This window comes from Streptopelia decaocto (genome assembly GCF_964273445.1).
Source record: "Streptopelia decaocto genome assembly, chromosome: 3".
Taxonomy (NCBI): domain Eukaryota; kingdom Metazoa; phylum Chordata; class Aves; order Columbiformes; family Columbidae; genus Streptopelia; species Streptopelia decaocto.
The window spans coordinates 9,496,124-9,521,671 of NC_138656.1; the positions used below are offsets into that span (position 1 = coordinate 9,496,124).

Consider the following 25,548-nt stretch of genomic DNA (forward strand, 5'->3'; position numbering starts at 1 on the left):
TACTTTGAAAAAAATCTGATTTTATTTTTGTATTGAAAAGACCTGTCAATTTAAATAGATGTTTATTCCATTCATGGTCTCAACCAGTGTTGTGAGTTAACATTATTCAGAACTGTATAAAAAGCCATTTGTGTTACATCGGTTAACATCCTAGAACACTGGGGGAGGGCGGGGTTTGAAGCAGCTTAACATTAAAAATAGGATGTTCCCAAAAAACTTACAACTGATGCAGCATCTTCTATTCTAATTTTACAGGAGCTGAAGCATATTGCAAATACAACTCAAGTTATTTGGTCTTAAAAAAAAAAACAGAACACCTTTAAAACCAGATTGCTTTCATAGCAATATTGAAGCTGTGAGCTGAGAGCACACACATACGCTCTGCTGTGTGCAAACACACGCATGGAGAACCACACTGAGCACAACTGGACAGCCCATTGAGTATTTGGATTACATATGCGCTCTTCTGAATCCATGATAGCTGTAATTTTAAATGCTAGTTGCCTTTTTTAAAAAAAAAAAAAAAATCGACACGGTTTCCATGGAAACCCAAGATTCTGCACAATCAACTGACATTTATTACTCATGGTGCTGTGAAAAGTTCTCTAGTGAAAGGGCCAAATTCCAAAACCTTTGCTCAAACATGCACATACCTAATCAAAGCCAACGGACGGGGGAGAACGCGGTTTAGAAAAAGGGTTGCAGGGTCAAGGTCAAGATTTGAAAAATCACATGACAGATTGTCATTCAAAAAAAGTTTTAAAATCATTCTTTGGTTTACTTCCATGATTCTCAACACTGTCTGAAAAGCCCAGAGACAGCCACATGAGAAACCGTAGCCCTAAAGCAAGCCCACAGCATTTTAAAATCTTGTGTATTAAATGTTCAGAAGACTACAGGAATTCAGAGTACCCCTTACATTCATGTCCCCAAAAATCTAGTAACTGCTTAAGTGCATGCACTGAGGCATGACCGGCATGCCTGTAAATTCATATTGTTCAAGTTAAGAGTAAATATAGCTGCAAAAAACCCCACCCACCTATAATTAAATGGTCATTACTAGCAATACTATAGTGACTGTCTTGTTATTAAAGAAATGCAGACATGGTTTCTGCCTGTTTGGCTCGCTCGACCAAAAGGAAGCTGTCTGCTCGATTTAGAAAGAAAGCAAATTTTAAGAATCCAAGGGAGTTTAATGTTTCCATGTTCCTGGGGTAAATTATTAATGTAAAGATGTAGACAAATGGCAAGTACATGAAAGCATATCTCGTACATTCCAAGGTTTGGAAGTCGAAAGCAGATCTTAACTTCCTTATGCTTAAATGTTATGGTAGGCTTGGAAAACCAGTAAGAAGTGATATAACATTTCCATGAAAAGCAAAGTAGAACTAAGTCTAACGGGCATTCGTATGCAAGCAGTTCTTGCTACGCTTTATGTAAGGCAGATTTTATTGCAAAGATAGTTACCAGTCTGCTAGTAGGAAGAAAATACAGGCAACTAAGAGAAGATGGCTGATAATTACTAGTGACAACTTCTATTTTTCTGAACAACTCAGCTTTAATGTACTTTCTGGTAACAGCACTTTCATCACTGGTTTTCACTTCCTTCCCCATCCCACGTTAAGTATCAAAAATCAAGACTGGACAAAATGAGTTGTGGATATTGACCAATCAACAACATCTCATATTCCGATGTTATTTTTAACTAGATCAAATATAGGCCATTCTTTATAACCTACTGCCAGTGGTTGCTTATAAATATCTGCTTGCTGCAATAAACACGGGTCATCAAAATATTCATTTGCAGTAACTACTTGGCACTAGGTTAATATACTTGTAAAGTTTAATGGAAGTGCTTCCGATGTACATACGAGCACTTAAAACATTATACTTTTAACACTTAGTTTTTGGGGTTTTAATATCTACAGTTACAGTTTTCACAAGCATTTCTGAAATCATTAAAACTCTTCAGAAGTTTAGAGGCTCCTGTCTCAGCACATCTACGTTTCTCAACAATTACATAATAGCTAATTTAACATTCTTGCTCCCTATGCTGAGACAACATAGTACCAAAATTTAGCTATAAAAAGAGGCATTTTTGGTCAGACTGACCCCCATCTGTCCCTTAACAGAAAAGCAACACAGCTCAAACCTGTCTCCTCCCTCCAGAAAAAGACACCTAAGGCCACAAATTTACATTTGCCAGAATATCAGGTGTGTTTCTCTGTTTGTGGCAACTGTGTACATGCCCACTTAGAGAAATACAGTATGAAAGCCCCACCACCACCTTGAAGGACAAACCACCTCAGAAGAGTTTAGGCAGCAGTGCATATGGAACCACGTTAAATCGAAACCGTGTGTTAAAGCCATTTCAGCTAGTTCAGCTAGTTTCTAACAATGTTTAATCAAAATTCCTAACTGCAGGAAAGGAAAAAAAATAATCTTAATGTAGAGAGAGGCAAAAAGATGCAAAGATAACCACCACAATGACCCAATAGCAAAAGCTCCTGTTTCAAGGTTTTCTTATGCTAAAAAAGGCACACAACCCCTTGTGAACTAGAGACAAAAGCTAGCGGTACTACAGCAATAAACCCAGAAGAAAAAGCCTACCAGAATTACCAAATTGCCTACTGGGAAGGATCAATGAAGTAGACAGGCTGCTCTTGCTCTGTTTTGTTTGCAGGGAAGTGGTCAAATTTAATAGTCAAATTTCGCCACATTAAGAAACATTTAACAAAAGCTACCCCAAGAAACCAGAACAAAACCTGACCTTTGGGTCAAAGGCCACAGACAGGCCTTTCCATAGCATGTAGCTGAGTGAGTTCAGAGATTGGCAATGAAAGAAAAAAAGCTTTAGACATGTGATGGGAACAAGCTTTGGGATTTATCGAACAGTCACACCAAGCTTTTCCAGCACACGCACTCCCTTTTCTTGGTATTCTTGTCGGGTCATCCAGAAGTTGTCTTTGTCTTTCATGATGTCTGCTAGAACTGCGCCACCCAAAAACACCATGTGCTTTCGACGAGGCGGATCTTCAATTCGGATCTTAAATTTCTAAGAAAAATAAAAGAAACCATTACTAGGATTCCTGAAACAAAGCCGTTCAAAATCAAATTGTGCTTTCCGACAGAACAATGAAATGGAAACTGTTTAGTGAGAACAATGCAACAAGAAAACTGAAATGCTAGCATAGGGCACTCTGCGTGAGCTTCCAGCTTGCACAACCAAAGCAAAATAACTACTTTGCGCTGGAAATTATAGACAGCTATTGACACTTTCTTCAAAATTATACTTTCAGTGTATCCACAAAAACAGCCCAGGAGTCAGAATACAAAATTAAAGACTGTATTTTTGCATTTCATGAACATGGTAAAGAGTAAAATACTTCGATGGCTAAAATTATCAGAAGTTGCCAGATCATAAAAATCACAAAATATTTTAAAATCATACCAAGTTTTAGAATGGCAGATGGGACAGATTTTAAATTTACACATTCTAGATGAGCTTAACCAATTAATATTCCCTGAAATTCTTGGATGCTAAAGCTCTAACCCCAAGAGCAAAAATGAGTACAGTCAAAGCTATGTGTGAAATACTGTTTTAGACTTAAAACATTCTGTGCAATTGAGTCATTCCGCATAGCTGCATAAGATCTTTAGAGAACACTGTGTTAAGAAGCAGGGAAGTTCAATTCAGTTCAACATTCGAAACTTCACTCGAAGGAATTTTCTCTGTAAATATCTCCTCCTTGAAAAGCAGAGAGCACTACAAGGCAGCGTTACCTCTGTAATGTGCGTGTGGCTGTTGTCTGCTTATCACAGTAACCAGTGAACAAGGGAAATTTATTCTACTTGAAGGTGTATGAGAACTCTAGCCTTTGAGTATTTCACTTATAGCACGAGCCAAAACTTTCAAAGATTAAAAAAAAAATATCGTTTTTTGCTCAATGATGAATTTCTGAGCCACAACAACTCATAAGCTTCATTAAACCTACCTTGCAAGTTGTGCCCTAGCAGTTAACAGCCCATTTTACATTCAAACTAACCCAAGATTTATGACTACGTGGTTCCCTCTAGTGGGGACTCAGGATAAACCTCGGCCCCACACAAGTAAAGCAGCGACTCGGTGCCTACCGAGAGTTTTTCCACGTCTCCTTTCAGCACTCGTTCCAGGTAGAGCTGTTTAAGTTCCCGCTCCAGTCGCGACGGCAGCCCGGGGTACATGGTGGACCCTCCAGACAGCACAATGTGCTTGTAGAACTCAGACCTGAACAAGAAAACAGGCATTCTGGTGTTATTTTGTATACTCTATAGTACAAGTAGGAACGTGTACATACAGGAGAGCAAATAAAAATCTAACAAACAGTCGCTACACAAAACCAGCTTCTGTGAGTTTGGCAGACTTGCTTGTGCTTTTCCAGGTGTCCCAGAAAGCAGCATTTTAAAAAAACAATAAACATTGCACTTTCAGGATTTTATCCTTGCTTGTTCATACTAAAATAGTCAAGTTTCCAGAAAACCTGTTGAGTTCTAAGGAGTCTCTCAGATTGACCCCCACTCCCAGTCTGTCTTCCCCAGCAAGTCTCATGTCAGTGTTTAAAGCAAAAGATGTTATTTTGTTTGAACGCAGTTCTCACATCACCCTGTACCCTGGTGGAACAGGGTTCTGTTCTCACCTGGTATCAATATCAGCAGCCTGGATGGTGTTAAACAGCAATTCAGCCACACCAACCCCCTCTACGTTGATTAAGTGCGGCTGGAAGAGAGCCTCTGGTGCCTCAAACCGTTCTCCACCGACTTTGATAATCCTGCCATCTGGGAGCTAGGGAAGAAAAAACACCATTTAGAAGACTACTTTTAGCTACTTAAGATACTAAACAAACCAAGAGGAAATAACCTACGCTGTTCCCTAATGTTTTAAAACAGGAAATTGTTGATAATTATCATGACTGCAAGAAGTGCTACTGAAAGAAGACACAAATTCTTCAATCATTACGCGATTCACTTCGAGACATCAGGGACCAGATACATCGATACCAACGTAACAAACATTTCCTTGCAACACAATATCCATCTAAAAAATGATCTCACAGCAATGTAAGAGTAATGCTTTCCTGTAAGTTCTTTTCTTCCATGTGTGATCACAGGAAGTTTCCACTGAGAGCAAGTTTGCTGCTCTTGTCAGCAGATATCAGTCTCATACGTGTCACTGCTCGATCTGACATGCTAGAGTAAGCCCACTTTCTCTACAGTTCCCAGACTATAATATTCAAATTTCAAGGATCTACAATGACAAAAACGGGTACAAAGTCATATGGTAAATCTGAAAAAAACAAAAAAAGCGCTTTAAAAAGTCTTCCCAGAACCAAGTAATCTCATTGTACAGATTCCTCTGTCTGGGAAGTGAGCTAAGGCCAAGAAAAGAAATTAGAAGCAATCAATGCTTAATGCTACCTGAATTTAAACTCATGAAGTTTAAGACAAGAAAAGCTGTCTCAAAACACTCACTGTGTAGGATTCAACTAGTACTGTGGTCTCTAGTGCCAGTTTCTGCTCCTGTTCAATGTTGTATCCCACGTAACACAGCTTTTCCTTGATCATGCGAACAGTCTCAAAATCAGCAGAATGGTTGAACGCATACCCTCGCAGTAAGAGGAGCTGGAGGGAACATAGCAGGTCGGCGGTTAATGAGAGGAACAGTCCGGATCCATTTATCAGTATGCGTGTACATTCAGACATGTATCTTTAAAACTTTGTCCCCTTTTTTTAACTGCAAATTTAATATTAAGTCAAATCTGTCACAATTCGTTATTACTAGAAAATCAGAATAGCAGCAGCATGACCCCGAGTGGGAAATTTTCTTTGTCATCACAACTTTCAGTGTAACCGTTACAAAGACAAGTGAAAGATAACCAAAATAATTCTTATGTTTAGAACTTCAGTTCAGAAAACTTCAATATTACAGTTTAACCATAAAATTTGTCAATCCAGAGTGTTGTTTGTATTTAAAAAACCCAAACAAATAGTCTTATTTAATAATCACACAAGAATGGCTACGCTATTTTCCACGCAGTAAGAAAAAGTCTTTCTGAAAACAGGTGAGTAGAACTATTAGAATACAATTTTATTTTCGTTTTATATCAAGAAAGACAACTTACCAATAGTATTAAATATGATTTAGATAAGGAAACATAATAAGGATAGACTGAAGCAATACCGAGAATACGCTTCTTTATGTCATTAACGTGAATAATACAGGAAAAATGTAAAGTGGTTTCTTGCTATCAAGGGATTTTAACCTAAACCAATGTGCCACTGATAGCAGCCTCAACCTTACAAATCCTTTCCTCTTACCTTAATGAGGTACCTAGTGATATCCCTCCCAGCGATGTCTAACCGTCTGGTGAGATGAGGGAGAGAGAAACCTTCATAAACTGGGCAAATATGAGTTACACCATCTCCAGAGTCCACAACAACACCAGTCAACAAACCTAAAAGAATGGGGTGGAAAAAAAAAAGGTATGACTTTTATTAGCACCTTCATAAATAGAGCAGGATAGTAGCAAGCTTAACACATTTTCTTTTAAATTGTAATCTTAACACAACCTCAGTTTCCCCAGCCATCATTTGGGGAAAAGTAGTCACAATTTAAAATTCAGTTATTTCCATTCAGCTGGATTTTAAACTTAAGGTTTTCACAGGAGCTTTTAAAAAAGTATTACCTCTCCTTTTTCCTAGATCCTTATAACTACCATTCACAATTTAATCTGGCATTTTGACATATTAAATTGACATCTTAAATTGCACTCTAAAGAGATGATCATCAAATGCTTGATGGGCCAGAAATTCCTCCTTAGATTCAGCTGTATATGTGCGATCTTATACTAATTTCTCAAATATGAAGAAACCTAGAGGTATTCAAGCCACAAGTTTACCTTGTTCAATTATTAGGACTTGATTTTGGCTGGTATTCAAAAAACAAAACAATGCTTTCATAAGGTTTGCACTATACAGCACACATTTAATCTTTTCCCCACATAAATAGTGTTATGCTGAATCAGATCCATTTTTGTATACTAAAGAAATTAACTCCAGTTAAAAAAATTACCGTAAAACCATTAAATTCTAAGGTGTACAAAAAAGCTATCATAAGCATGTAGAAACAGAAGTTTCTACACTTCACTAACAAAATGAGTAAGAATCAGAATTTATGGTAAAAATTCATTAGAAAACAGTTTTATAGTTTCTTGCGAGCCACCTAAAGCAAGGAAATCTATTTTAAGGGGACACCTTAAAATGATGAAGGGACATTTACTCTGCAGTGACAAGGTACTTTGGGTCGGTAATTTGCTCAAGTTTTGTGAACAGAAGGCAAACAAATTGGTTATTTGCCTTGACTGAACCAAAGAACAAACCTTGGTTCAGTTGTGTGATGAGATCCGCAGATTTATTAGTGAACTGGAATAACCGCCATGTAAACACAACAAGCCTTGCAATGGGACACACGCAGTGAGGAAGGAAACAGTCACAGGGGACTACACCAAACTCCAACGACTTGTGAGGAATTGCCAACAAATTTCCTTATTAGAACTATGTTTTGATACATAAACCCCTTTGCCTTTAAAAGGTACATGAGCACACAACATTCCAGATAAAATCAACAGCAGGCTTAAGAGAGTTTAAACAGCAGCAACAAAACGTGGTGCACTGAAATGAGGCACGTCTCGGTATGTAATTTTAGGCACTACTTTAATGTAATGTAAATAAGTAGGACGTTTTAAAGTTGTGGGGTTTTTATTAATTTATTTTAATTTTCAAAAGCAAACATTTATTTATGTGCCACTTGGTTTTTACATCTTAGAACGTCTTCAGCTTTCTTTTAGGTGACAGTTTGTGGAAACTCTGTGGACTGCTCTAAGCTGTTTTACGTATTGTTATTCACAAAGTAGTTGAGCACTATACGGTAAAATACATGCAAAACTTCAGTAGAATTTAAAACTGTGTATGTTAGTCCATTAAATACTTATAAAGAAAAAAAAAACATGGCGGGGGGACAGAGAAGGAAGAGATTTGCACAGATCATAGCAAATCAAATTAATATTCAGGTCTGCAAAAGTGGTTTTGGTTCAGCTACTTTTAATGACTCGCATAACAAAACTACCCTTCCAGTATCCCATCACTTTTGCTCTCAGACATAGAAACTATGGTGACATGTTAGTGGACAAAGATATTTAAATATTTCCTGCTAGGTGACAGTTAAATACAGCAAGCCACGAAGAAACAGATGTAAGAAGTCCTGTTATTAGAACTCCTGTGCTTGCGTTATTTCTTAAAATCCTGGATGGACTGCAGCCAGCGGTAGAATTTCTATCAAATTCAGTGAATCCGCTATTTTCTCCTCAGGCTGAGGATCATTTATCTACAGCAAAAGAATCAACATTTTTTTTAACAGACTGCAAAGTCACCTGCTTGAAATTCACTTGTAATCATGTTTTCCTTTATCAAAAGCATGTCACTAAGGCTAAATGACTGTATCCTGAAACAATGACAGTTTTGATAAACCAGGTTTTTGCAATTAGAAGCACATCTCCACCGTTGGTCCATGAAAATGCTGACAGTGGTACCTGTCAATAGTTCCTCAAAACAAAAAGCGAGCCCATAAGACAGAGCTGAGCTTGTTTGTAGCAGTGCTGAATTAAGCCCAAGACCCGTTAATACCACATTAGAACTTTGGCTCAGCAACATATTTATAAATTAAATGGATTTTAAGTTATCTTTGCCTACCTTGAGCATACAGAGTAAGAACAGCCTGAATGGCTACATATACCCCAGAAAACTGGTATGTCTCAAACATAACCTGTAAGATGGAAGCAAAAATTAACATCCAAACCAGGCCAAATACTTACACAAAATGTCACATATGTTTGAAAACTGTATTTCTATAATCTTGTTCTTTTACTAATCAAAAACACTCTCCAAGAAATTTCTACATAAACATTAGAAACCTACTTGCTTTATGGCAGTAAGTACCACATTCAGTTCCATACCTTACCTGTTCATACAAGATCAGCCATTTGAAATATTCCACATCCCTTCAGCAACGAAAGTGAACGCTTTCAAGAAACCCACACATCAATTTCTGAAGCTTTACTAAGCCATTTTCCAAAGTGCTTAAGGAGTGGGAGGCAGTACTTGTAGACCAGCCAAGTATTTCCTTACTTAAGTGTGACTTGGGAATGAAATGTTTGTTAAAGGTGTATGCTGTAAATCTAATGAAATTCAAGGGTTTTTTTGTTCTTCATATCAAGCCCTACAGACTTTGTACAACTGCAGATTATGCCAAGACAAGACCAAACACACTCCTAAGCATATGGGTCTAGAACCAGTCCTCTGTCAGAGGTTGTTCTCTTGCATCTGGGCCTTATTTTCCCCTTCTTTGAAGCACAACTGATGACAAAATTCTAAAAATCAGTGCAAAATCCACTACAATTGAAATAGTACAAGTAGGGCTACACGGTTACCACATACAGAAAAACCACAGGTTTGCAGAACCTTACTGAAACATGAAAAGTAACTGCTTGTCTCATAGATTAGGTTCTCCTAACCACTAAACTAGTTTCAGTGAAAAAAAAAGAGTCTAAGATTAAATGATGCAGAGTTTATAGAATCTTCTTTCTAAACACAAAAAGGCCAAGTAAACAAATCACACTGTACAGCAGTTCTCCCCTCAAAATGCTTTACCAGGAGAAAAGGATGAACTCTGATCATTCCAGCATATACAGAAGTTTTGCTTCTGCTGTTCTGCAGCCTCCTGAGCACTTCTGCAACTTCCAGGATTAGAAAGTGATTAAATTCTAAGTACTCCCACAGCTCAAGTAAAAGATATCTAAATATTTTTTTTAAGAAAAGCTGATGCCTGACAATTTTAGAATTCTGAACTATTTAAAGAACCACCCCTGCTAGAATACTGTGATTTTAAACGGCTGGCTCATATCAAAAACCTGATCCTTGCAAAGACAAGTTAATTATTCATAGCTGTATTGAGCACGAGGCAAAACCCCTGGGAAGAGTGATGCCGCTTTTCTCGGGATATTTGCTGTGTGCACGCAATACAGCAGAAGTCAAGCAGAAAGGAACACAGAGCACCCTGCCAGGAGAACATCACGCTTTGGGTTTTTATAAACCCTCAATGCGAACCGGGTAATATCAAAAGAAAAATCAATACAGGAGTCGGGTGCATGGGCTAAGTGTGAACAAGGCATTTCCAGGTTGGTTGGTAACTTCCGTACCGGCCACAATTTAGCACATACGCAATCCCTTCAGAAACAAGAAGCAGAAGTGCCTGCCAGAAAAAGGAACAGCTTGAAGGGCAGCAACTCAAAAAGAGATCCCATTTGAGTAGTCATTGCTTAAAACCAGCATTATTCCAAAGGAGGAGTCTTTCAAACAACCCAAGTGCTTAGAAAATAAGAAACTATTTTAAGAAAATCCAAATTATCATCTTCGTGCAACAAAATTAATATCCAAGTGGCATTAGTTACTGCTTTCACATGTTGTACTAAAACATAGTACACTGCAAAATAACACTGCATAACACTGCAAAATCCTTTTATAACCCATATGCAGGATGTCGCAGGGTTGTTGTTCTTTCTTTCAAGACATCTAGGTCTGTTTTATTTGACATCAAAAATGCCTGGACACAGGACATATATGTTAACAAATCTTAAGATGCTAACACTGAGCAGGATGTTTGGAAAAGATTCTACTTGTGACAGCAGCTTTTGGATTATGTACCAAGTGATGTTCTAATTTGGCATGGAAAGGACAAACTAAAAATTGGGGAAAAAAGGATAAAACACACTAGGTTGGGATTACAAGAAGTGAGTGTGCTTCAGTATCCCTACAGCTACGTAACAGGCAATTATAGTCTGGCTGCTCCTGACCATACTACAGAACGAGAATGCAGCAGGTAACTGGAGGCAAACAAACAGCAAACACTCAGTTAAGCTGAGGAGCAACCGGTGTTTTGTACACACTATGAAAGAAACAGCACTTTTAAAATATACATTTTACAATATAGCTGTCATGTGAACACTTGCTGCTGTCACTAAGTGGCTGAGTTTGCTGGCGCAATGGGGTGAGGAGAGAGAATGACTGGAAATAGAATGAAGTACAGCGTAAATAATTATATATCATCTTGATATGGTCCAGATGACTGAGCTTTTCTTTTAAAATGCTACTGTACTGTATCACAAAACGCAGAGACATTATTATATTTACTGCAGGCTTTAGGAAAAATCTTAATTCAGTCCTCTGCTTCGTACTGGGATAGCTTCCCTGAAAAGGAGGAGTCCATGTCAAAACCAGAAGGAGTATAAATATGTGGCAGTTAAAAACTAAACATTGCTAGTTTTCATAACATCATGATCCATTCAAAACATTAATAGAAACAATGAGCTTCTGCTGAACTCAAATTTAAATTTACGAAAATGGATTTTAGGCCTCCCTAATCCTCTGGATCATGATTAAGTATCTAGAATCTCTGGAGTGATTTTAAAAAAAGCAAATGTAGCAATACTAATATTTTAGCAGACTTCAGAAGCCATACGAGAACTTTCAATTTATGGTATATAATTACTTGATCCCAGAATAATTAAACCCCAGCCTTTTGTGTTTAGCAGGAAAACAGAAACAAGAACACTATTGTAGACAGCTGAAAAGCAAAGAAGCCTGAACAGGAAACTCAACATTCCCACTACATGGAGGCCACCCAGAAAAATCCACTATGTCCATCACACCACAGCTGACTGATATACAGTAGAGTGTATTACTAATGCTGCATTACATAATACTTAGGCAATAGGTCTCTAATGTCCACAATTGCTAAGAAATGCTGAATTTAGATTGTACAGTTTGATTTTTTTCACCTAATTTTTCCAACTTAGCTTGCTCCTAAGTCACTCAAAGAAAGATCAGTGCAAATATATTCACCATCACATTGCAGAAAGCACTACTGTAGCTGTGACAACAAAAGGGCTTAAAAGGAAAGGTCAGCAGGTAATGATAAAGGTACATTTTTGTTAGACTAAGCAACAGACTTGGGAAAAAATATATACACACACAAGCTTTCATATTCAAAGTTCTGATAAATGGGTAAGGTTTCAGACATAGAATCTATTTTTCCTGCCCCATCAGCTACTCTTACAACACATTAACTACATTTTTGTTACACTGAATACTTAGATTAATTGGAAATACCTATGATGCTTGAGGAAGTTAAAAAAAAAAAAGGAAACTAAACTTTTTGTTCTCCTCAAATATTACTGCTCTTCAAAATTGACTTTTTGTTGTATAGCACTAGAGCTAAACAATATACAGCTGACAACCTGCTTTAACGCAAGGTTCAGATGGAGCTCAGGTTGCCCAGGGCAGCACTGTGAGACAGAGAATCCAAGAACCGGGCTTTCCTTCTTTGAAGGCTTTAATTGATAATCCCTAGCGTTAATCAAAGATTACTTACTTTGTTGTCATCACACCTTTGTCTCAGCTCCCTCCAACAACACTACTCCATCTGGTAAGCATCGTCTTGCTCAAGCCTCAGTCTCCTCTGAAACATGACTGGCTTACAGAAGTGTAAGTCATTCACAGTAATTACCATTAATCCAACAGCTAGTAATCAATGTATCTTGGATATATTAGATAAACAAGTATTTCTATTTCTGTGTCTTACTGGTGACATGGCTTGAGACAAGAAGCCAGCTCACAGCTTTTGAATTATATCGGTTTGCTTGAATTTCGCCCCAATGCCTTCATGACTATGGCTGACGACAAGGTTTGGTTAGAAGACAGAACTGCTTTGCCTTACAGAGTTACTATGTGTTCCAAGAAGTTAAAATCTCCTAGTGATGCTTCAACATCAGTATATATATCAGTTTCTACTAGACACACATACCTCCACAATCTTCTCTCTATTTTTAGTTGGATTCATGGGAGGTTCCGTGAGTAATATTTTACAATTTTTTGTGTCAATATTAAGTTTTTCTGGTCCAAACGTGTAATCCCAGAGGTGCTTCATATCATCCCAGTTCCGAACGATGCCATTCTCCATCGGATAATTCACTTCCAGCATTGAGCGTAACTCACTTGCTTCATCACCCACCATGAGATCCTGTAAAGTTTTAATACAGAAGCATGTCAGAGCTTGCCGAGTTTTCCAAACACGAAAATCCTCAAGAATGCCAGTGAACACCTCCAGCCTGTGTCCAACTGTCTTCTTAAACAATACCCACATTTTGGAATCATTTTCAGACACTCAGGAGAAAAGTAGAATATATTTCATGTAGTATTTAAATTTGGTTGTTACCCATGCCAAACCTTTTCCAAAATAAACTTTGTTAATTCCATTGTCCAATTAACCTTAAGCAAACCAATAAACCCTGCTACAGCTGGATACCACAGAGACCTCTACAAGTACAGATGTTTCTCCACTGACGCCTCCAAAATTCTTTTATCGAATACTAATTTCAAAAGGCTGAGATGCAAAATAGCACATAAGGGTAGTAGGTGCGATCGGCAGAATACTTTTCCATGCATGTTGCAAATTTCTGTGCACAATACCAAAAAAGGAATAATGAGTGGTGAATAAGCATACTGAACAGTAGCAAAAGCAAATAGGAGATTAGAAGTTCCACACTAGACATTAAAAGTAACAATGGTTTACATATTGCCTGTGTCAGTAGGGTGTGAAGAGACACATCTTAATATAAAATATACCCTTGTCTGTTCCATGCCAAAACTCCCAAGCCAAAAACCCCAGTAATGCATTTTTACACAAACACAACCAACTAATGCATAGTTTGTATAGGCATTTCACACTGATTGAGCAATCTGTTTATTAAAGTTAGTTACGCAAACATTGCACATTCAAATTAGTAGCACCGTATCTCCTCCTTTCCCACGTATTTCCCAGAGGAAGTATGCATGTTTTCTAAGGAAACCTTAACTGACTTGCTCATATTTAGCCTATAAGAATGTATTTCTAGGTACCAATAGCACCATGCTAGTATTATATTCCCTTCATTGCAAAAAAAACCCAGCTGCTTCATACAACAATACGCCACCGCAGTTTGCAGTTACTGTGGCACAGAAAACTCTGAAGTGAGCGTTACTCAACCTACTATTCAGTGCTAGGGGAAAAATGATGCACAATGAAAAATCCAGCGTCCGGTTTATAACACCCTTTTAAAGAAGTAACCTAAACTATATAAAAAGGAAGTTAATTGAAAATAGCTTAAATCAAACCATTCCTCTTCCAACCCCTCTCCCTGACTAGGCATTTTGTTTTCCCTTGCACAGCAGATCACTGTACAGAAGTCGAGACTCTAACACTGTAAATCAAATGTACTCTACTGAAACCATACTATGAAAATCACACCATGCAGCCACATTACTCCTGAGAATTTAAGGCAACAGAAACTCCACCAGTTAGGAAAATCCCAAGTCTTGTTTTTTTTGTGCATTGTTCTTTGAGGCTCTATGCTGCTGAACAGGACGCAGCCCAGGAAAAGCCGCTATTCAAATGTGCAATGAAAGTTGCACAAAACTTTCACATCCTTTTAAAACAAAGTTAAAGGGCAGAACAATTGTTCTCAAGAGCACTCCAACAAACACGCACACTTGGCAGGTGAGGAGGAAGGAGGACAGCACAACTGCACTTGCAGAGAGGAACCCGTATGACATTCAACGTTGCCACCACTTTGGTACTCAGTAATATTTGTCTAACTGAAATCAAAGGTTTTTCAAGCTCTTGCTTTGTAATGTTAAATATAGCAACTTCTGCTATTAAAGGTGCTGAGCTCAAGTTGATCTTTAAGAGTTATTCTTGCATCTTGCAAAACTACAGGTTGTGTAGCATTTAGAAGCAACACATAAAATATTCTCATTAATTAGTTGCTAGTAAACCAAAGCAATGAACAACTTCCAAAATAAGTATGTATTCAGATGTAAAATGTAGGACAAGACAAAACAATGAATAGCATCAAAAAATAACATAACAGCTACTAAGTCCCATCAAGCAAAAATGGCAAACAAACAGCATGGGGGCACCTCACTTACCATCTTTTTGTTATTCTACTTCAACAGGTCAAGAAAGGTGAAGAAAGAAGGTAGAAGCAAGAAAGTCAGAAAAGGCCTAAATGAAATTCTCAAATTATTTAAGTACACAGTAGAAATAGGTTGAAAAGAGATGCATGTACAGTGGGAAATGGTCCGAGTTAGTTTAGTTAGGGCCAGACTAGTGTTCTCAGGACGTCAGACTGAACTGTCTCTTTTAAAGGACCCTATTGCTACATGTCACTGGCAATTCATGTTTACACTTCTTACATTGCAAACAAGATCAGTATATCTGCTTCTTTCTCATAAATAAGAGTATCTGTGCATAAATATTCTGTAACACTGGAGTCTGACCCTGGGCAAGGTGCTTATATGAACTAGACAAGACTCCGCACAAGGCATTTTACCATAACTAGCTCTGACAAACACTAAATTTAAATTTTGTTTTAAATATTCTACTTTAAATACACAAGAACTGAAAACTGTAACATAAAAGCATTCACCTATAAGCAGGCTAATCTGTTCATGTATCTTGGAACAAATACCCCAAAAGAATCAAAGAAGAGATATTTACTGAAGTTATGGCACCTAATCTCAGAATGTAAATGAGTAATCATGAAGTGCAGTAGCAAAAGCTGTGTGTCAAAGCTCTTTCCCTATAGCGAGCCACAGAGGTAGGAAGATAATTAAAGCAGCTGGGAAGCACTGGGAGAAATTTGAAGTGTAAGTCTAGGAACATTGTCCAAAATTATACTAAAGCAATTTTCACAATTATTGAGATTTTTCCTCCTTTGATTAAACTTACTTTGAGTCACCTAAACTGTCAAAAGCCACAGGATAACCATCAGCACCACTAGGACAAATCTATTTATTCCGCTAATTGTGTCAGAGGAAAAGTGCGTAGTTTCTGGCAGCTGCCTTTGCGCAGGCAGCACCAAAGAGGCTGGTTGGAACATGTCCCTCTTCCTCACTTCAAATCCACAGACTGACCTTCTCCAGGCGCTGGCAGAAACGGAGCAGAACTGTAGGACACTGACTACAGCTCAGCAGGTCTGATCTGCCCTAAAATCCTAATTGTTTTAACTTGTCAAAGCTACTCATCAGTCCTGCCTTCCTAAGAAGGTTATTAAGCCCCAAACCTGCTGCAAAGATTAATATGTCAGTAAAAGCTAAGAGCGGCATGTATGCTTCTGGTTTTAGAGTTTTAATGTTGCAATATTAAGCAAAATAACCCCAGTAATAACTGATTTTTTGTGTTTATGTCCTGAACTGGGGACACTGTAAGAGAGTAAGCTATAGCCCTGCTGCTGGCTCAAATGAGAATTCAGAAAGAATATACAGACAAAGCAACTTGAAATCAGTAACTCAGTAGCTGGATGATAACCACTGTTTGGCTCAGCTTCCAGACTCTTTTCACATAGTCGCTGAATTCCACAGGAAGGGCAGCTTTTCTGAATAGTTTTGAAAAGTTAAACTGATAATCTTCTTGACAGCTTCATTTACTTAGTTTTAAACTTATCCTATAAGAACTTGCAGTGAATAGCTAGAAATAAATTTTGCAATAAAACTCATCTGCTAAAATAGTTGTGTTTGTTTTGTTTTGTTTTAAGAAATCTGCAAGAGTGTCACAAAGAAAACCAGCACTCATGCTTAATAAGTCTTTATACTGCATTATCCTACTGGGATACCTGAAGTATCTGTGGCAGGGATTTCTTCTCTTGACACATTGTTTCCTTAAGAAAGAGTGACAAGCTGTTACACAGAAGATACTACAACACTTCCAGGAAGAATCTAGACACAGTTTATACTCTCTAAAATACACCCATGTGATCCATGCTGAAGCAGAAGACCAGCAACACAAGCCAAATCACAGTTTACTGATTCTTTCGCACTAATCTCACAGCAACTGCCCACTTCCACCTCCTATCTCTCCAATTCAACACTGTCATCTGTAATTATATTAAATAATCAGAGGATACCAAAACTGGCAGGACAAGCTCTATCAGATCAGCTGGAAAGAAAACATGACCTTAACAATGAGATTCCATGCAAGAGAATTTTTCTTGGACTTGTAAATCACTACATAACTTCCATAAAACTTCACCAGGACTTCCTTGAAGAAATTGTCACACAAAGTTCAAGTAGATATCTGAAGAAACATCTCTCCCTAAGTCTCGCAAAAGATTTCTTTTCTCTCCTTACAAAAACTCCCGTCTACTGTGAAAGATCTCCATCCTTTCAAGCAAATTGTCCTAGCTGATGTAAGGTAAGTGGTATTCCAATGTCAAAAAAAAAAAAAAGAGCACATTTTGGAAAGGTCTGATGTCTTTCATCCTCTTGTCTTCCCCACATGGCCTTCTGCTGATAATACTTTTTACAGGCAGCAGCAGCCATCAGATAACTGAAGTTCTCCTTGTCACCCATAGATTCTGAAAATAATGTAGAAGGCTGACCAGACTTTATTTTTTCTTTTAAGAAGCTGCTGCTCAGAAGCAACAGGGAAGGCAAAATTGAAAGCCTGCACATGTGTGGTTCTACTTGACCTTCAGTGGCCTAAGTGAGGGCTTCTGCATCACCTCCCACTTCTCCCTCGAGTTCCTGCTTCTGCCTTGCCCTCAAACTGGAGCTTCCTCAATCGTCTGGTGAGGCGGTCAGAACTCTGCCAGACAAAGAAATCACTCTTTTTCAGCCGGATCAGCTCACTGAAGTGGCTCACCACACGACTACACAACCAGTACGGCCAGCACAAGGTGAGAATACGTGGCTAGAACCAAGAAAGGGAGGATGTGACCACAGCAGGGCCATGACATTTACTGAAGCCTGTACTGCAGAAGTGACCACTAACATTTGAAGCACTGCTCTGTAAGTATAAAATAAAGTGAGAAATTATAGCTCCCCAGACTTTAGAAAAATATTCTCAGTGGCTCCCCCCCGGCATTCCAAACTTGGAATAACACCTCAAGATGAAGCAGTCTGAAGGAAGCCTCTCCATCTCTAACTGGTGTGGAGTGCTATCTCTACCGACAGCAAAAAGAAAACAAAAACAACAGAAACAATGAAATGCAAACACAACCAAGGTTAAACATCTCATACAAGATCACAGATTATTAACTGTGAGCAGAAAGCAAACAGTATAGAAAGACCTGGAAGCTCCAGCAGTCCTTCAGCATTGTCTCAGAACCTCATAGCACAGCTCGGTGACAAATATCAACCACTTCTATCCAATTTCTGCCTTCCAATCTTGAGATCATTTACATATTGGCATTTGAAGCCCCTTTTTGCCTAGAACCACCTGAGCCCTACCTGCTGCCTCCTCAGCCCTACTATCTGAAGGCCTCCAGTGCTTTAGATTATCCTCTTAATAACTTTGTAATATGTGACAGGCTAAAACCCAATACAGCAATTAATCAAGAGATAGCAAAAAAACACAGAGGGGAATTAAGGAAAAAAAACATTTCCAAACATTACATAAAAGTCAAAGGCTGCCCTGAACTTTTAATCCATCAGAAAGGAATAAACATTTTTTAAAAAGAAAATTACCTTGATTTCAATGTTTCCCACTTTGGCAGTTGATCTTATAATGGGTCTTCCAACCAAAGCTGGAAAAATGTGCTCTGGAAAATTTGAGCCTGCGTAGCCACATTTCACAAACTGAAAAAGAATAAATATTTTTATTAGAACATGCATCACTTTTCCTTACTAACAGAGATCTGTTTGTGAGTAAAGAATTAAAAGCCCAGATTTAAGAGCATGTGCCCCATCAGAAACCAATTTGATTTATACTTTCAAATCAAATGTACATGTTTAAGATGATATGTAGACTTGTAACACTGAATTAAAGTATCTTCCAGAATGTTTTCTGAATCAGATTGTCAGATTTTTGAGAAACAGTAGTAAACCAACTAATTACATTGAGAGCTATAAAAAAGTCCAGTGTATTATTCTGGATTTCCTGCCAAGCTATAAAGAAGTTCTCTAGCAAGCTGAAACACATCATCTGGTAATGGATCACTTTATAGAGCTTACCCAATGAGACCAAATTAAATTGCCTTTCCAATTAGAGCACATAGTAGCCTAATGAATTATACAACAGAAAAAATAAACAAATGAACCAACCAAACAAAACCAAATTAAAAAAAAAAAATCCCCACCAAAACCACACACCTTGTGAATTCAGGTGTTATGCTGTTATAAACAGAGTTTAACAGTGAACTAGCAAATTGTGCAATTCAGATGGATTTCATAGAGTTTCATAATTTTCAGGGTTTCTTGTAAGGATAAAAACTCAAGTTTGCAGTAAGCACTTCTAAAAACAACAGCACAACCAAAACCTCAGCTGATGGTAGTTCACACCAAACAGGACACTCTTTCAGAATGTTTGTCACCCAAATATGTATGAAAGGAAGCTTTATATCATTGGGGCCCAATATAGTGTATACACTAAGAAATCAGTGAAGATGAACTAAGCATTAAAAGAAAAATTAAAAATACAGTCACTGGAGGAAGCTCAGTTGTAAAACGAGAACTTTAAACGTGTCAGCAAGAAGCTACAATTTTAGCTGGTGAGGATCAGCAAATTGTGCTCTTCGGCTATCCGACGCTAATCATAGAATCACAGAATGGTTTGGGTTGGATGGGACCTTCAAAGCTCATCTAGTCCAACCCCTGCCATGAGCAGGGACATCTTCACCAGATCAGGTTGCTCAGAGCCCCATCCAGCCTGGCCTGGGATGTCTCCAGCGATGGGGCATCCACCACCTCTCTGGGCAACCTGGGCCAGTGTTTCACCACCCCCAGCATAAAAAAATGTCTTCCTCATCTCTAACCTGAATCTCCTCCCTCCTAGTTTAAAATCATCAACCCTTGTTCTGTCGTAACAGGCCCTGCTAAAAAGTCTGTCCCCATCTTTCTTACGGGCTCCTTTCAAGTACTGGAAGGCCGCAATAATAAGGTCTCCATAGTGCCTTCTCCAAGCTGACCAAACCTTAATCTCTAGCATGTCCTCAAAGGAGAGGTGTTCCAGCCCTCTGATCATTTTGGTGGCACTCCTGATGTTCACATACCATACTCTGATGTTTTGCTGCAGTTCATACAGAGCAGGTTTCGCTTTTTTGGATGCACACTTAGCGTACTGTGCTACACCAGCATGCCAGAACAACATCCTGCAGTCCCAGACAAAACATTACACATTTTCATCTGCAAAGTTGCTCAACCATCTGGGTGTAACAGCAGTAGTACAGCAGCACAGGATCACTCAGGTTGGAGGGAACCTCAGGAGCTCTCTCATCGAACGTCAGGCTCAAAGCCGTCAGCACTGAATTCAGATCACGTTGCTCAGGGCTTTGACCAGCTGGGTGTTGGAAGCCTCCAGTTCACAACCTCCCTGGAACCCTGTGCCAAAGCTTTATTATCCATTTCAGGCTGTATTAAAAGAAATCTGCTACAATTTCCCAAACATTCACCAAGTGTTCTGGAGGTCTGAAGACTGCCACTGAAACAATTATCACAGCAAGGCGTACAGCTAATTGCAGCTGAGAGGAATTCTGCCATTACACTAACGGTAACTTGAAGTCACCTTCTGTTGCTCAAATTATTCGCCTCACTGCAGTCAAAATGGCACCTGTTCTGAAAACAAATTTATAAAGCCAGTTACAGAAAGACCCAAGAGATATTTTAATTAAAGTTAAGCTAATACAGAGGGGAAGGGAATTTTTTTGCTTGTTGTGACCCTAATTTCTTTCACCCATTCAGTGCTTGCTGTCTCCAAAGGCAGAGCTGTTTGGAATACCCAAAGAATGACACCAGGCATACAATTCCATTTGCTCATTCTACTTCAATCCATTTTCTCCAAGAAGGCAAGTCCTTATCAGCTCTTTCACTTATAGACCAGAAGCACCTTGGAGTTACATAGATCTTATCTGATTATTCAAGAATGCAGTGTTGCTATGAGAAAGCAAGAAGTAGCCACAAGCATTTTTGGATCACACTACCTGAAATACTCCACAAGACTTCACCGGAAGTTTTATACCAGTTTTATACCAATGGTGTCCACGTTTACTTTTTTTTAAATAAGCCCCCTTTCAGACTTAGAAAATTACTGCATTCAGGGCAATCACACAATTTTTGTTGCGACTACAATATTTAGGTAGACTCATTACAAATTTAATTGTACAGGACCTGGTCAAGCAAGAAAGAAGCTCTATAAAGCAGCCCATACAATCAAATCCTCCCAAATAAATTGTTCTGAGTACAACCACGAGCACCTCCAGGTAGCCCATGCACCTTTACACCCATATACTTAACTCACAGCTTTTCCTCCTTTTCTTTCCCCCAGCACAAAGCAACTTCCCTACCTGTCATCACTGTTGGGCAAGAGAAGTGAGAAGACCAGTAACACCTAAATGAATCTTTACAACTCAAGCTACCGGAGCAGCCCTCAACAAGCTCCGCTAGCCACAGCTTTAAATTCTGCCAAATGGACAATAAATCCTGACGTTTACATATAGCAATCACTGAGATACACGACCAAAATGATTACTGCATAAAATCAATAAGTATCTCCTGGCAAACCTTAAAAATACCTCTAAAAGTCACATGCAACTGTGCTGACCTAAAAAACACCAACCTACAAAAATACTATTCTAAGTTTTTACTATTTGAGCTGTAACAGTAACTTCCAGCCCCCTCTCTACATTAAAGCCATGACATACCTTCCTGGGTAGTTAACTATGTTGGCAATTAATAAATCTTATATTTTAATTGCAGATTGTCATTTCTCCAACCAGCCTAAAACACAATGAAAACCAGATTTAATCTACATGAACTTCAATTAGCAAGATTCAGCTTGGACGTTCACAGTTCTTCTTCCCTACTTCTTTCAGGCCAGAACAGAGAGCCTTAAAAACGACATTTGCACGAAGTCTGGTAAACTCAACAGCAGACAGAAGGGGCAAAACTTTAACTCTGTCTCTTCCTCTTCAAACTTGAAATTTACTCCCCCAGGCTACATGAAAATTTGGTGAAGATGATAACAAATTAGCCTTGTACATAAGTTTCCCCATCAATGAGAGCATCCTCACTGCTGTGTTCTCCCTGACACGACATTGAATATTCAGCTGGTTCAGTAGGTTCATGATGATGCAACATTGGAGATTATGGCTGACGAACCAGACGTGGAAAAACTACCAAGAGGTAAATGCACCTAAGAAACACAAACATATCAATATAATAGATCTTGAACAGCTTTATATTTTTGAAGGTGTACAAGAAAGATAAGATACTTTGCCCTTCCTCACAGAAGATCATCCAAAATCTTCAATTAAATGTTATGAAGTGCAATAGTTTGCAATATAATCAGCTTCCCTTTTCCAGTGCCAGACATTACTCACTGTTCTTTCCACTCTCAATTTGAAGCCTTCTAATAAAATTTAAGTAGAGTGCACTTGTTTCTCTTCTGTCCCTCATTGTGCACACCCCCTGGAACAATTACCAAATGATTTCAGTACAATGCTTAGTATACACCATATCTCGAACAATAACACCAACGCTCAATGAATTTACGTATCTTTGTAAGGAAGCCAAGAGTTCATCATCGTTCATTTTTGCAAGCATTTGATACACATTCTGAATGTTTTAAGAATAGCTACTTAGCTTGCCTGTGTGCAAGGCCACGGATGTAAGAAGTTTTACCATATATAGTTTTTTCTCCATTTCACTGTGGTTTATACCGACTCTTTCACTTCCTACTGAGTCATCGAACAGTAAGAACTCGTATGTATAAGTGCTCTTTCAAACAAAAAGAATGAGGAAGCTCACAAAGTGGTCACATGACAAGTATTAAAATGAATACTAATATCCTTATCAGTTCTCTGTGCTTGATTCTTTCCGTTGATGCAACTCTCAAACACCCTAAACACAATTAGAGCAATTTGACCGGCCACAAAGTCACTTACGATCGTCCTATACCAATAAGAACATCCACCTCTAATGCTCTAGACCTCTGAGGTGCCATCGCCTGCCTCTCTGCCACACTCCGTGTCGCAAGAACTTCCTCCTCGTCACCTCTTCCTCAAAGATCGGTTGCAGCCAGAGACATTAGACGTCCTGCTGCAGCATAATAAGAACAGTAATTTTCAAAGACAAGTCTAAAATTAAAATTGCACCCGATTTTTCTAAAGATATTCTCCATTTTCATGTAATATTTCTGGCACCTGGCAAAAGATTTAACTTCAATCATGGTTTTAAGTATGACATATCACAGTGTATCAGAAATCATTTTGACATAAAGCATCTTTTATCTGCCATACTGAAAAAATAATGTAAAAATACTGGTTTAACAATATAGAACTAGTTGATAATCTCAATACACAGTTAAGGCTCGAAATATGTATTGGATGGAATTTTCTTCCACTTTATTTATCCCAAGTCAACCTAAATATTCCAAGCTTACTGACTTAATGATTATTTCTTGATACTTTACTCCCCTCAACACAACGAACTCTGCGGCCAGGGTACTTCCATACATGTGTTTTTCTGCTTAGAGACGGAACACAACCCAAAGCTGCTGAAGTGATACGAGTCCACTGTTATAGTTATTTATATCATCCTGGTACAACTCACAGAGGGGGGAAAAAAAAGTATAATTCCAAGATGTCTCTTGATTTAAAAGCACAAAGAGATGTGTTACACTGTACAAAATTTGTGTTGCAAACCCAGCTTGGGAAATTGGGTAAAAATAATGGCTTCAACCCCATGGCTCACACTGCTGACATTACCTGTATACTAAACATTTTACAACCCAATGATGTATTGCTATGTAAAGGATCATGCTAAGGGACGAAGCTTTAAATGTTTTGTTTGGTTTGTTTTTTTTTGATATGGGCCTGACAGTAAGAGTATTAACCAATAATAATTTAAACAAAACACCACCACCCACACAAAAAAGCTTACATGTCCCTTTGTAAGAAGAAAATTGTAAATGCCTTCTTTTTTTCTTTCCTTTTTCTAAATGAGTGTAAAAAACACTCAAAGGCTCCAGATCCGACCCCAGCCCTATTAAAGATTTTGCTTTAGGAGGAAAAATGAGAAGACATCAGAACTGTCAAAAGGCAGAACTGTCAAATGTGACGTTCTTCCTCCTGAACCACTCTAATCAATCCAGATGCTAATTGCAAACCCCCCTAACTCAGGATGCTGAATCTCTAAGACAATGGCCTTTGTTTCAACTATTTCCTCTTGGGCTTTAAAAGAAAAAAAACCAACAAAAAAAATCTTTATTCCATGTGTTTATATTAAAAAAAAAATCACTTCCTTTTTTTTTTTTTTTTTTGCTATTCAAGAGATCTTTACATGCCGTCAGCTTTGTTAACTCTTTGCAAAATATTTTTTACTGGGGGAAACCCTGGATTGCTAAATAAAATTACCAAGGGGAAATATCCACCTAAAGCATCTTATCTTTTTGCTTTAAAATGGTACCTTCTCCACTTCCTGTTGAGGCGCCTCGCAGCCTGCGTACACTGACAAAAGGATGAATTTCTAGTGGGTGCTCACACGGTCACAGAGAGCGGAAAAGGTGCAAGGACGAGGAGAAAACCTTTGGGGGGGTCCCATGATTTAAAAAAATGCCAATTTTGAGTATATTGCAGATCGGGAAGGTATGGAGGAAAGGATGCTGCTCCATTTTGACCAGCAAAAAACCCCGCATCGTTTCCCTAAAGGTAATAATCCTGCATGCACAGGACACATCCCTGGTTGCTCAGTGTATAATGGGCTCATTCAGAATTTTTTAAAAACGGGATTTTTTGTTAAGCGCCCGTTGCTGCAGAGAGGAGAGAAACAAGATATTCACGGTAAGATAGCAAAATGCCGGGGGGGGGGCGGGGAGGGGGCGCGCGGGGGGGCACAGCACATCATCTGCGCACCAGACACAGCCCCCAAAACCCCCGCCACGGCCGGCGCTGCCCAGCCGGCTCAGCGACACCCCAACAACCGGCAGAGCGCCGGGATCGCCGCTCCTCCGCGCCGAGCTCCCGCCGCCCATTCATTCCGCAGGCCCGCAGCGGCCCCTCGCACCGCGCAGCCGGGGCTGCGGGAGGGCGGGCGCGGCGCTCGGCGGCCCCGGGCAGCGCCCGGGCGCGGTGTGGCAGGCGGCCGGGCCCGGGAGCGGCGGCGCAGGCCGGGCGCGGCCCGCGGGCGTGCCGGCAGGAAGCCGGGCCGGGCTGGGGGGGTGTCGCCCTGCTTCCCCTTCCCCCCCCCCCCCCCCAACCCCGGCAGCAGGGCGGGTCCCGGGGCCGGAGCAACTCACCCCGGTGCCGTTGTCGCACACCACCACCTTCCTGCCCAGCGTGTCCATCCCTGCGCCGCCGCCCGCACCGACACCGACCCGGCCGCTCCCGCCGCCCTCAGCCTCCGCCGGGCCCCCCCGCCCGCGCGCCCGCC

At 39.4% G+C, this 25,548-nt stretch overlaps 1 protein-coding gene across 2 annotated transcripts; it reads right to left on the minus strand.

Annotated features, from left to right (window-relative positions):
- On the minus strand, positions 1-25,548 carry ACTR2 (actin related protein 2). 2 transcript variants are annotated; one of them, XM_082049768.1, is made up of 10 exons: positions 25,415-25,548; positions 18,652-18,762; positions 15,115-15,129; positions 12,953-13,168; positions 8,785-8,857; positions 6,355-6,491; positions 5,509-5,658; positions 4,677-4,822; positions 4,135-4,267; positions 1-3,055 (listed from the first exon to the last, which is right to left on the minus strand). In XM_082049768.1, exons 1-10 carry the CDS (start codon positions 25,460-25,462, stop codon positions 2,885-2,887), a joined length of 1,200 nt encoding a protein of 399 aa, XP_081905894.1. In that variant the 5' UTR covers positions 25,463-25,548; the 3' UTR covers positions 1-2,884. The 2 variants fall into 2 exon arrangements, with proteins under 2 accessions (XP_081905894.1, XP_081905895.1); XM_082049769.1 differs by lacking the exon at positions 15,115-15,129.